At 37.7% G+C, this 14,124-nt stretch overlaps 1 protein-coding gene across 1 annotated transcript; it reads right to left on the reverse strand.

Annotated features, from left to right (window-relative positions):
• Positions 1-9,000: 9,000 nt before the first annotated feature.
• Positions 9,001-9,750, reverse strand: LOC131159560 (protein MIZU-KUSSEI 1). Its single transcript, XM_058114577.1, has one exon. The coding sequence runs from the start codon at positions 9,748-9,750 to the stop codon at positions 9,001-9,003; it is 750 nt and encodes a 249-aa protein (XP_057970560.1).
• Between the last annotated feature and the right edge of the window lie 4,374 nt (positions 9,751-14,124).

Here is a 14,124-nt window from a genome sequence, read left to right on the forward strand (position 1 = left end):
AGGAGATCAGCTCGATTGATAGAGGAGCAAAGGCCGGTTCTAGTTCCAGTGACGTAGGACCGATTCAAGGAACTATTATTCAAGCGGTACTTCCCTGCTATCGTTTGGAGCACGAAAAAAGTAGAGTTTATACACCTGGTACAGGGGCAGATGACTGTATCTCAGTACGTGACTCGATTTATCGAGTTGTCACGTTTTGCTCCACATCTAGCACCTGATGAAGAGAAGAAAGCAAGGAAGTTTGAAGAAATACTGAGGCAGAACTTATTTGAGCAGGTGATTGGCTTCAGAGTTCCGACATTTACAGAGATTGTAGACAGAGCTGCGATTATTGAGAGTGGTATTCAGAGGGGTATAGCAGCTCAGAGTCAAAGGAAAAGGCCTGCGCCTCAAGGTTTTCAGACTGGCTCCAGTAGGGGTCCATGGAGAGGAGGTCGTGATAGGGGAGATCAGAGGCAGATGATAAGACCTCATGGGAATTAGGGTACGCTGACTTACCTAGTATGTCAGATGTGTGGGAGACATCATTTGGGGGAGTGCCAGGTAGGTAGAGGTGTATGTTATCGCTGTGGGAGACTCGACCACATGGTACGTGAATGCCCAGGTCAGCTAGACCAAGTCCTAGCTCCCAGGCCTTATCGGGGAGGTTATCAGGCGCCTTGTGGAGGACAAAAGAGGAATGTGGTCCCAGCGAGGATTTACGCACTGACACTGAGTGATGCAGAGGCTGCTGCGGATATGGTGATCGGTACATTTACTGTTTTATCATATCCAGTTATTGTTCTTTTTGACTCGGGTGCTACTCATTCTTTTATCTCTGCATCTTATGTTAAAATTATCTGAGAGTGAGACCCAGTCATTAGATATAGCGCTGTCAATAGCTACACCATCAAAGTCAGTGATCAGATGTCAGAGGGTACTTAGGAGCTATCCTATAGAAATTTAGGGAAAAGTCTTACCAGCTGATTTGATTGTATTTGATATATGTGAGTTTGATGTAATACTGGGTATGGATTGGTTGGCTGCCAATCATGCCAGTATTGACTGTCATCAGAAAGAAGTAGTTTTCAAACCCCCTGGTGAGTAGGAATTCAGATTCGTTGGTTCACGTTACGTGCGCCATTGCAATTGGTATCCGCTGTGCAGGTTAACATATTACTCCTAGATAGAGGTCAGGGGTTTATAGCGTCTGTGAAAGAAGTATCTGAAAGTGAATTGAAGATTGACAGCACCCCAATGGTACGAGAATTCTAAAATATTTTCCCAGAGTAGCTACCAGGGTTGCCTCCCAAACGCGAGGTGGATTTCCCCATAGATCTATCTCCAGGGATGGCACCAATTTCTAAGGTTCCTTATCGTATGGCTCCAGCTGAGTTGGAAGAATTGAAGAATTAGTTGTAAGACTTATTGAATAAGGGATTTATACGACCCAGTGTATCGCCATAGGGAGCTCCAGTGTTGTTTGTAAAGAAGAAAGATGGGTCTCTGAGGATGTGTATTGATTATAGAGAAATCAACAAGGTTACTATCAAGAATAAATATCCTCTACCCCGTATTGACGATTTGTTTTATCAGCTCCAGGGTACACGGGTATATTCCAAGATCGACCTCAGATCAGGTTATCATCAGGTGAGGGTAAAAGCAAAGGATGTTGCAAATACAACTTTTAAGACCAAGTATGGGCACTACGAATTCCTCATTATGCCATTTGGCTTGATGAATGCCCCAGCCGTGTTTATGGATTTGATGAATAGAGTTTTTCACCAGTATTTGGACCAGTTTGTGGTGGTTTTTATTGATGATATACTGGTACACTCGAGGAGTTTTTAGGATCATGAGATGCATTTAAGACAAGTACTGCAGACTCTCAAGGAAGAAAAGCTTTATGCCAAGCTTAGCAAGTGTGAGTTCTGGCTTGAGAAGGTTGCATTTTTAAGCCCGTGATTTCAGGAGACGGTATATCAGTGGATTCCAACAAGATCAATGCGGTGGTGAATTGGGCCAGGCCAAAGAACGTGCAGGAAGTCATAATTTTCTTGGGATTGGCTGGTTATTACCGTCAGTTTGTTAAGGGGTTTTTGGCTTTGTTTGGACCTCTCATGCGTTTGACCAATAAAAATGCCAGATTTGTGTGGAATGAAGAATGCGAGCAAAGCTTCCAGGGATTAAAGCAGCGGCTCGTCACTACACCAGTACTGATGATTTCATCAAAAGGTGATGGTTATGTTATCTACAGTGACGCGACTCTGAAAGGGTTCGGTTGTGTACTGGCGTAGTGTGATAGGGTGGTAGCGTATGTGTCTAGGCAGTTGAAAGAATATGAAAAGAACTACCCTACTCATGATTTGGATTTGGCTGCGGTTGTACACACACTAAAGATTTGGAGGCATTACCTTTATGGTGAGAGGTGTGAGATATTTTCAGATCACAAGAGCCTAAAGTACTTCTTCACACATAAAGAGTTGAATATGTGCCAGAGAAGATAGTTAGAACTCATCAAGGATTACGAATGCACCATCAGTTACCACCCAGGTAAAACAAATGTGGTGGCTGATGCTTTGAGCTATAAATCAGGAGACACAACACAGCTAGCGGCGGTAGTTCAATATCCAATTCAGATGGACTTGGAAAGACTCGACGTGGAGTTAGTGGAAGATGATTCTTAGGCGCTTATTACCAGTCTGGTGGTACAACCTACACTTTATGAGAGAATTAAAGCTGCTCAAAGGGATGATCCAGAATTGGCAGAAGTGATAGCCAGAATATAGGATGGTCATGGGGAAGAATTCAGCATTTCTGACGATGGGACTCTGAGATTTCACACCAAATTGTGTGTGCCTATAGATGACAGTATCAGGAGGATGATTCTAGAAGAGGCACACAGATCTCTATACACAATCCATCTTGGAAGTACAAAAATGTATAGGGATTTGCGGGAGTATTTTTGGTGGAGTGGCATGAAGAGGGAAATAGCAGAATTTGTGTAGCAGTGTTTGACATGCAAGCAGGTTAAGGCTGAGCACCAGAGGTCGGCAGGTCAGTTGCAGCTACTTTTCATTCCTGAATGGAAGTGGGATCACGTATCCATGGATTTTGTTACGGGGCTACCGCCGGCGCCGCATGGTTAGAATGCCATTTGGGCAATAATTGATAGGTTGATGAGGACAGTGCACTTTCTGCCTATTAAGGTTAGCTACCCTATGAACAGGTTAGTAGAGATTTACATATAGGAGATTGTTCGACCCCATGGAGTGCCGGTATCCATAGTCTCAGACCATGATCCATGTTTTACATCACGGTTTTGGAGGAGTTTGCAGGAGGCATTAGGGACTCAGATAGCATTTAGCAACACTTTCCACCCTCAGACCGATGGTCAGACTGAGAGAACAATCCAGATATTAGAAGATATGCTTCGTGTCTGTGTGCTAGACTTTGGAGGTAACTGGATTCAGTTTTTTTCGCTAGTTGAATTTGCTTATAATAACAGTTATTAGACTAGCATCGACATGGCACCCTACGAGGCATTATATGGTAGGAGATGCCGATCTCCTTTTTTCTGGGATGAAGTAGGTGAAATGCGAGTTTTGGGACCAAAGATAATTCAGCAAGCAAGTGATAAAGTCCGACTTATTAGAGACAGGATCAGAGCAGCGCAAAGTCGGCAGAAGAGTTACGCAAATACTCGCAGCCGAGAACTGGAATTTGAAGTGGGGGGATCATGTATTTCTGAGAATAACTCCACTGAAGGGGATCTTGAGATTTGGGAAGAAGGATAAGTTGAGCCGTAGGTTTATTGGCCCATTTGATATACTTGAGAAGATTGGGTCAGTAGCCTATCGGTTAGCTTTACCGCCATCTTTATTTCGAGTTCATGACGTATTTCATGTTTCCATGCTAAGAAAATATGTCCCAAATCCTTCCCATATCATTAGTCATGCAGAACTGGAAGTCATTGAGGTTTTAGCATATGAAGAAGCTCCAGTACAAATTTTAGATAGAAAAGAACAAGAATTGCGCAGCGAAAAGATATCACTAGTAAAAGTTCTATGGAGAAACCACGCAATTGAGGAGGCTTCATGGGAGCCTGAAGATGAAATCAGATGAAAATATCCCCACCTATTTGATGAATTATAGTATTGATGTATATGTTAGGATGGTAATTTTATTTTGTTGAGTCCAGTGTAAATGTAATGTAGAGCATAGGTTGAGTAGTATTTTGGTTTTGGGAGAAATTTTCTTTTATGGTTGTAATCACCCAGGACAACACATGTAACCACGGTATTCCTCCTCCATAAGTAAGGGCAGGTAATAAAATAAATAGATCGTTTTGCTTTTAAGGGATGATGAATTATATGAATAGTAAATTTTGAGGACAAAATTTTATAAGGAGGGGAGAATGTAACGATCCGAAGAATAATGATATTTAAATAATAAAAAGGAATGGAAATGGAAACAGTAATAGAAGAAGGTAGCCGACTTTGTCGACGAATGCTTCACGTTTGACGACGACATTGCATTTTGGAGGTGATAATTCCAAGAAATTTCCTAGGCCTCGTCAACGAACACAGGGGTTTCGTCAACGAGGGTTCTTTAGGATCTCATAGACGAGAAAATACCGAAAGAGGATTTTTGGGAAGTCTGAAATTTGTTGATGAGGGTGCAAATTCATCGACGAACTTTCTATTGGACTCATTGACGAGGTGACGTGGCTCATCGACAAATCCTGTAGTATAAATAGTGCAAAACTTCGGATTAATTCAGAAATTCAGCGCCGATCTCTCTCCTCTCTCTCTCCTACGGCCTCTCTTCTATCTCTCTTCAATTTCGGTCCCGTCAGTCGCCGGATCGACGATCTGAGGCCACCACGACGCTCCTGGCGGAGTTCTTTTCAAGTCTGCTGGGGCAGATTGTCGATTGGATCAAGTCGAATTTCTCCCCAAAATCAGGGTAAGGCCTTTTAGTCAATTTTTGGTCTTCTGTCAGCTGTAGGAAATGATGTAGGCAAAGAAATATTGATATTTTGTTTTGAGATTTATGATTTTCAGGGTGTTGAGTGGAGAACCCTGCGGGTGTAGAATCCGTTACAATAGAGAGATTTTAGCAGAAATCAGGTAAGGAAAATATGCTATGTTAAGTAGTTCTAAAATGATTTCCAATATGAAATGTATATTTTTACCAGTTTATTATTCACAGCAGGACATTATATAGGTTATTAATTATGAATATTATGTATTAAATCACTATGTGGCTTCAGAATATAAATATAGTACAGAAGCATGTTTTATAGTATTTTCAGGGTATGTTTTATAGAATATACAGCCAGTGGATATGTTTTATAGTAATTACAAAATACCATGATTATATAATTTTCAGTACCATGACTTACAGATTGCAGTTCAATTCAAAAATACAATTGACATAGTTACAGTTTATTTCATTGTTATGGTTAATACAGTTATTTCAGAATCATGGTAAATCAGATAGTTGTATATAGAGATGTATTATACAGTATCAGACCTTGTTGTACCATACAGTTACAGAGCATGGTACCGTAATTACAGATATTTCAGTTCAGGGTGCAACCACCTATTTAGATAATATGTCGTTGTAGGGCGATCGTGCCCAGACGTGGACAGGCTCCCCATCAGATATTCCTTGAGGAGTGGCCGATCTGACTGAGGGAGTATATTGAATTATCCTGGTCGGCCAGCCAAGATAGATCCCCAACGGGCCGCACAACCCTATCATGAGGGGTTAAATCATGACACACAGTTATCCACAGGGAAGTTTTCAGTTATTATTATGTATATACAGATTTACAGAGACAGATAATATATTTATGTACATTAGAAGTATTTTTTAATAGAAACCTAAAGTATAGATATGTTAAGCAACCTGGAAAGGAGGGTAGTTTATATTACTTGGATTGCAATTACATTTTCAAATATTCATGATTATATAGCAACATATTTTCATAGTATTGTAACTCATTTACCACACATTAGTAATAGCATATTTCGTCTTACTGAGCGTTGGCTCATCCCATTACTTTAACATTTTTCAGGTGATCCAAGTAGGCGAGCAGATCAGGCTCGCAGATAAAGGGCTTCAGTACTGCCCTGTCAGTAGATAGTGAGTATGTTTTTGGAGTATTTTTGTATAATCCTAACCGAGTTTAGGGTATTTTGGAGAACGGTCGTACATGTATATTTTGGAAAACATTTTAGCACTCTGGTATTGTATATAATTATATATGGTTATATTCATTTAATTTCTACTTCTCGCTACTTAAGTTGATGGTTGGGTTTAATTCAGTTTGGTATCAGAGCATTGTAAATTTTATAATATAAAAAATAAAAAAATAAATAAAATAAAATAAAAACCAAGTTTAATAGCAGGTCGTTACAAAAAATGTCACATAAGGGAGGTCAGTGTTTTTTTGGCAAATCTCAAAAAAATCAATGTATTTTTTCCCTTTCTAAAATATTGGAACTAAAATCTATCTGGGTAGACCTTAAAATTATAAGCACAATCTATCATGGTTTTGCAATAGTCACTAAGAAGTGTTGATGATTGAGACCTCATCAATGACTTAAAGCAAAAGATCTTGAATTATCTACACGCCTTTAGTGGAATTGTTAGGATTAGGAGTGAGCTTGGATTGGGTAAGTAGGTCTCATGGTTGGAATTTGATGGCTTTGAATCCTCTCTTTTCTACGTAGGAGGCCGAGGAACGTTGTCCTATATACACATAGTAGTATGCCATGTGGCAATGTGAGAAATTAGTGTATAGGTTTTATTACTACCTTCAACTATCAAAACATGTCAATTCAGCCTAAAAACACATTTTATGCATTTGCTTTGTTTTGCCTTCTTAAGAATGAAGCCAAATTCATTTTCCAATAAATAATTGAGGTAGAAGTCAAAGAGAATCAACTACTACCCAATTAGAATGCGCTTAACTTTCAACCAAAGGATATTTGGATTGACGTTTTTTGCCACATCAATTTCTTAGTGAGATTTTCAGCATTGCCTCCATTGTCAATGAAGAGAATGAAACCTGACATTAAAGAGATAAAGAAGCTCATTGTCAAAAAAGGTTGTGTCTAATCGATCATCTATCTTTTACAATCAAGAGATGAAGCACTACAAATAAAAATCTTCTGTGGATGTTCCCCATCCATAAGCAACATAAACATTCTAATATGGAGAAATCAAAGTCCAAAGCTACTACGGTGAATCCATGACCATGTCAATTTCTCTCCAGAAAAGCATTCAGAAATTGAAGCTACTCTTAAAACACTCCTCTCTCACATTAAACCCTCCTAAATTTCAAAAGAATGTGGAGTGGTGATTTGAGAACATTGTAGGGGTGAAAAGGATAGTGGTCCTCTCTTCTCCCCACAAAGGAAAGGTGTTGCATCCGTGAAACCTATGTTGAGAATGTTAATTAGTTTAAAAGTTTTAAAATCTTAAACTTATCTTGTGAAATGTTGAAACAAGAACCGAACCACATCATAAATCTTTGAATCCATAAATCTATGTCATTTCCATGTTCTAAACCTTGGAACTTATAAATAAAAACTAGTCCCAACTGATTTTATCTTTCAAAACATTTCTTTGCAAAACAAATTGAAAAAAAAAAACATTTTATGGGCCACAGAGTTCAATTTTGGACATGTTCTAGAACTAACTTTGGTAGGTGAAATACAAGGTTGGTTTCATGCAAATCCCTAAAATTTGGAACCGACCTTATGAAAGTTGATTTTGAAATAACCTATTGAGGCAAACTTTAGAGTTATATTAAGTCCTCTAACTTTTTAGACTAAATAAGGTTGGTTCTTGTGTTTACTAAAATTAAATCAATGTCGTCCCCATTGAGAATGGGCAAAGCGAGAGGTGTGAAGAACACCAAGAGAGAGATATGGGGAGGGGAGAAATGAATTATAAAAGGAAATGTTATTGTTTACTAGAGAAAAAATATCAATACAAAAAGTTTTATATATTTTCAATTATAAATGTTAGTCAACGTGTTTAACTCTTTGAAGAAATGTTAGAAAAGATTTCTATCTTCTTTTTTTATATATAAAACTCAGAGAATTAGAATATTTTGCCCTAAAAATTAATGGGCTTTTAGGAGTTGAACTGGGGAGGAATGAATTATAAAAGGAAATGTTATTGTTTACTAGAGAAAAAATATTAATACAAAAAGTAATAGATATATATATATATATATATTCAAATATATTTCTTTCGATTATAAATGTTAGTCAACGTGTTTAATTCTTTGAAGAAATGTTAGAAAATGTTTTTATCTTTTTTTTATAAAACTTAGAGAATTAGAATATTTTGCCCTAAAAATTAATGGTCTTTTAGGAATTGAACTGGGGAGGAATGAATTATAAAAGGAAATGTTATTGTTTACTAGAGAAAAAATATGAATGCAAAAAGTAATAGATATATATATATATATATATATATATATATATATATATATTCAAATATATTTCTTTCGATTATAAATGTTAGTCAATGTGTTTAATTCTTTGAAGGAATGTTAGAAAATGTTTCTATCTTTTTTTTTATAAAACTCAGAGAATTAGAATATTTTGCCCTAAAAATTAATGGGCTTTTAGGAGTTGAACTGGCATATGGATTTCACAAAATCCATATCATTAATTCAAATTAATAAAAACCCATGAACATGAACTTGCTTAAAAGACCATTTTGGGTCTAAAAACAAACGGATTCAAAGAACAATATTTTCCATCCAATTATACAAAATCCAAGATTTTTAAATTTCAAATTTAAATTTCAAATCAAACATTAACAAACTCAAATGCATGCATGCTAAAATCAACCATATGGATGGATCAAAAAAAAAAAAAAAGGAAGATCCAATTGCATGAACAAACTTTTCACAATTGCCTTTTCTGATCACAAAATAAATAAACTAAAAAAAAATTAACCCGACGTACGTACTGAATTCTGATCTGATCATCAAATCCTGACGAAGAAAATACTCAACTCCGGCCCATTATTCCCCTCCGGGCTCAGCATGTACAGCGTCTCCGAATCCCTGGACCCTACCACCCGCTCGAAGTGGGCTCGCATGTAGGCCAGCTCCCCGTCCGGCCCCTCCGTCTCGGAGTTCCCCGGCAGAACGCCGGCCCCCATCGACACCGCCCGCAGAAGCTCCATCACGTTCAAGTCCTCCTCCGCCGCCTCCCTCCTCACCCCGTACCCCCCCTTCTTTCCGTTGCAGAACATCGTCCACACCGGCTCCTCCATCAGCTTCGTCTTGTCCTTCTCCCCCCGCTTCTCGCACTCCAGCGCTATCCTCACCATCCCCATGCTCATCTCCTTCTGCAGCACGTTCGTCTGCAACGCCAGTTCCACCACCGTCGTCGGCAGCGTCCTAGGGTTCTCCTGCACCGACAGGCTCACCCTCCCTTTCCGGTACCCGTACAGCGTCCCCGTCACGCGGTTCCCCGACCCATGCCGGTGGCTATCCGGCAGCCCCCCTGGCAGCGCCGGCAACTTGCATACCGGCGTTATGATCGGCAGGGATCGGAACACCGACCGGAATACGCGGAACACCTTCGTGGGTTTGTGTCGCTTTTTCTGGGATGGCTGGACGAGGGAGACGGAAGGGCGTGGTGGCGTCGGCGGCGGATGGGAAGATATGGTCGGAGTCTCCTGGTCGTCCGACTTGGCGGCGCTAGAAGTGGGTTTTGGCAGATCCCCCATTAATGGACATTCGGTCACAGCATGGGGAGGACTGCCATCAGAGAGAGAGAGAGAGAGAGAGAGATTCAGGTCCGTTAAGTTAGGTATTGATTTGGGGTTTGGACTGTTTCTGCGGGAACCTTAAATCGTGGATCTCTCTCTCTCTCTCTTTTGGTTATTAATTTTGCCGGGCAGAGATGGGTTCACGTGTTCTTGATTATTTTGATATTTTTAGTATTGCACCATTGCTGGTGATCATGATATATGGAGTCTTGAATTGATGCTTGGAAAATATGAAGAAGAAAATGAAAGAGAGAGAATTTGCATGGTTGAACTTGGGAATATGTGATTGGGGACTTGAGAAAAGGCTAAGTGGCCCACCTTAATTTTATCATACAATGTTTATAATGGCAAATTCACTTTCTTAATTTTTTATGCTTCTGTTATGTGGGTGTGTTTATGGTGCACATCATTTTAATATGTATATGTATAAATTATTATTTATTATTAATTTGTATAAATTGATTAAAACTACTATTAAGCCTCCAATAAATAAATAAAATAAAAAGTTATTTACATAATTACATATTAGATAGAAAGTTTTTGAATTATAGTATTAATTAGGTAATTACATAGTTGAATTTCAAGTAGTTGGTGTATCTAGTACTATAATTGCATGCCAACATAATTTCCGACATATCTAAGCCCAATCAGTTATATAATTAAATACATCATCGTGCATGCATATATATTAATACGTTTGGATAACCGAACCAAATCACTTATTAATTTACATATATAATTGCATAATTATGTGGACATATTCAGACCGAATTGTCCACAATTACAAAATCATATACATACATTTTTGAATAATACTATTAATTACGTTATGTATACATTTAATTGGTTTGGATAACTAACTCAAAACGATAATATACATATATAATTTTTTAATTACATAAATATTTAAATTAGGTTGTGTGAAGTTACAAAATTATATATATTTTTGAATAATAATGTTAATTTTGTAATTATATAATTTAATTTCAAATGATAAGCGCGGTCAATACTCCAATTACGTACTCACATAATTACCGATATATCTAAATTAAACCAGTTATAAAAATTACTACATATATGCATGCATGCATGCATGCAGATTAATTGGTTTGGATAACAGAACTAATTACCAATTACATACACGTATAGTTGCATAATTATGTGCATATTTAAATTGAGTTTTCTACAATTACAAAATTATGTACATAAATTACTGAATAATAGTATTAATTATGGAATATTTAGTTTAATTTTAAATGAGAGTCATAACTAATGTTATAATTACATATATAAATTGAATCAATAATGTAATTATGTACATGCATATATATTAATTCCTTTGACTAATTTGGCCATAAATATTCAAACCAAACTATCCATAATTACATTATTTGTATAAATATTCAAATTATAATATGATAATTATTATTATGTAATTGTAATATAGTTTTAAATGGGGTGCATTAAATAAATTAGTATTATATCTAATAGGTTGAAATTTTAAATGGGCTTATGAGTTAAATGCATACAACTATATTTTACTTATTTAATTTTTGGGCCTAAATGAGTCAACTTTATATTTATGACCATATAATTATATCAGTGTACCTGAATCCATTTATTTGTGGTGGGTATGAGTGAGTTAGTGGATGGTGAGAGTTCACTCTGTGAGCCAGTAGGGACCGTGGATAGTGAGAGTTCTCTGTGAGTTAGCGGGGACCATGGATGGTAATGGAGATGTATCCCGGGGTCGGGTTAGCCGAACGTCCAATAGATGCACGGAAGTCGTGTCCACATTCTGAACTTTACCTAATCAGCGAGACCTAGGGAGAGGACGCACATCTGTATGTTTGGTACCGCATTAGGGGGTCCGAAAGGCTTGTTAGTGGCTGGAGTTCCTATGTAATCTAAAAAAAAAAAGTTAAAATTAATAATGTCCCATTGAGATTAAGCAGTTCAATTTTGAAAAACTGAAACCATGCTTGGCCAAAAATGTTTTTTATTATCTCTCACATTCACCCATTAAAGTTCAACACACTAAACAACAAGAATGTTTGAAAGCTATTCTCTCTTCTTTTTCTTTTTTTTTCAAAGAACCCCAATTTTATTGATAGCACTTACTTATGGTGAAGGAAAACTGTGGTAACAAGCATGACACTTGGGATTTACTTATAAACTATAAAAATCATCCCATGCATCAAAACAAACAAAAAAATATCAATACAATAATTGAATAAACCAGTGTAAACATGTCGATATGGAATCAAAATCAAACAAATCAAACATAAACAAAATTAGAGGAAAACCAAATGATGTCGATTAAAGGCGAATGCTTGGAATACTCAGCTTATCCATAAGAATGAGACCTCTCATTTTACTCGACAACACATCACCTGCAAAATATCTCCTCATATTGCCTCCCTTGCCTTGACGAGCCAAGAAATCCACTACCTGATTACCTTCTCTAAATTGGTGTTTTATAAAGAAATGAAAACCTTATAACTCCTCCACTAATAATTCCCAAAAGTCTCATAAGTATTAGGAGGAACAAATTCTAGAAGTGAGCCATACCATCACCAATTCAGAGTCACTTTCAATAATAATATTCTGATATCCCAACTCTTTACAAAACCTAACACCACTAGTAAGAGGCCGCAACTCCGCTCCATTGTTAGTACGTGACTCAAATTTTTCAGAAAAAGCAACCTTAATATTACAGAAAAATTACAGTACACACTTCGGGTGTCTACAAAATCCAACAATGATAACCCGGTTACAAAACTCATACTTACACAAGTACTAAACGCAACTAACCGACACCCCCACTTCCAGACCCTAGGATGCTAGTTTCGGCTATCCGAAGGACCTGAAAAATATTTGTATATTCCGAGTGAGACACCTTTTAGTAACGAAGAAAGCAAGTTATATCAGTGTGTGGCATACGAGTGTTATTTCAGCGTAAAGCATGACACAATACAATACAATTCAATACAGTTTCAGTATTTTTCACAAATCCGTTCCAGTACATGCGATACCAAATATACGGTCAGTGTCGACACACTCAAGCACTCAATACCCTGCAATAGCCGAAACCTCACAGCGATATCGTTGTCAGTACGGTGTAGGTCACACCCATCGGTGACCTGCCGAAAAGAACAGGCGATATTTCATACCCTCAGATATAGAGTTAGACACTTTCGCCCACGGTGATTAACTAAGACATGGCATCAGCGTACGATAATTAGCCACCCCTAGCAGATTCAGCGTATGGTAATTAGTCACCCTTAGCTGATTTACAAAACTTGAAACAGTTTAAGAACTCATGTCCCTATACTCATCAGCGTATGGTAATTAGCCGCCCCTAACTGTTTTTTAAAAACCTGAAACATTTTACATACAACAATTCATTCCACACTTATTTGGTATACATAAAATCCTTTTGTTTTCAGTTCAAGAATACAGTTTAATACAAATATGGGTACGGTCATCTCAATACTACAGTTTCAATACAACATACAGTTTCTCCAACAAAATAGAGATGATACCCAAAACCCCCAAATTTTCCCAAAAATTGTAACGTGAAAATCCCACATTTTCACCTGATAGATTTTCCTAAATAAGTAATCAAAACATATATACAATCGTAAACTACAGGTTTACAGATCTCGATTTCAAAAATAACTGATATAAACAGAATCCCCTAACCTTTTCCCGAATACCAAAGTATGAACTCTATGGCTCCAAAACTACGAACCGAGACACCAAAACCTAAACATCCAACAACTATACTTCACTATAATTCTTACTACTACGTATAAACCAAAACAAAACCGAAATCAAACCCTTACCTCAATTTTGGGGTCAACACCCAAAAATCCCCGAAACGAAGATCTGGTCCACTATTCTCGAAGAGATTCCTCCCCTGATCCACACAGTAACATCGGATCGTCGAATTAGGCGACAACAGCAAAGAATCGAAGAGAGAGAGAGAGAGAGAGAGAGAGAGAGAGAGAGAGTTTGAGGTTTCTTAGCACCTAAGCAATGAAATAGGATATTTATAGCCCCTTTGACCTGGGCAACCTCTTCGACGAGATGATGCCTTCGTCGATGAATCATCCATACATTTCATCGAAGAATCGGCTCCTTCGATGACGAACCCTATTCTGATATTTTACAACACGTTCGGTATTTGTTCGTCAACAAGGTTCTGAATTTTGACGACGAAGAGTACGAGGGCCTTTGTCGACTAGAACAATAGCTTCTTTCGACGAAGCTTGTAAAATTTACCTTTTTATCCTTTCGCTATTTAGTCAATCGACATATCTCAGGTCG

The sequence above is a fragment of the Malania oleifera genome, chromosome 7 (genome assembly GCF_029873635.1).
Source record: "Malania oleifera isolate guangnan ecotype guangnan chromosome 7, ASM2987363v1, whole genome shotgun sequence".
Taxonomy (NCBI): Eukaryota; Viridiplantae; Streptophyta; class Magnoliopsida; order Santalales; family Ximeniaceae; genus Malania; species Malania oleifera.

Excerpts from the sequence above, each read along its gene's own strand:
- LOC131159560 (XM_058114577.1), bottom strand. The coding sequence starts at position 9,750 with ATGGGGGATCTGCCAAAACCCACTTCTAGCGCCGCCAAGTCGGACGAC.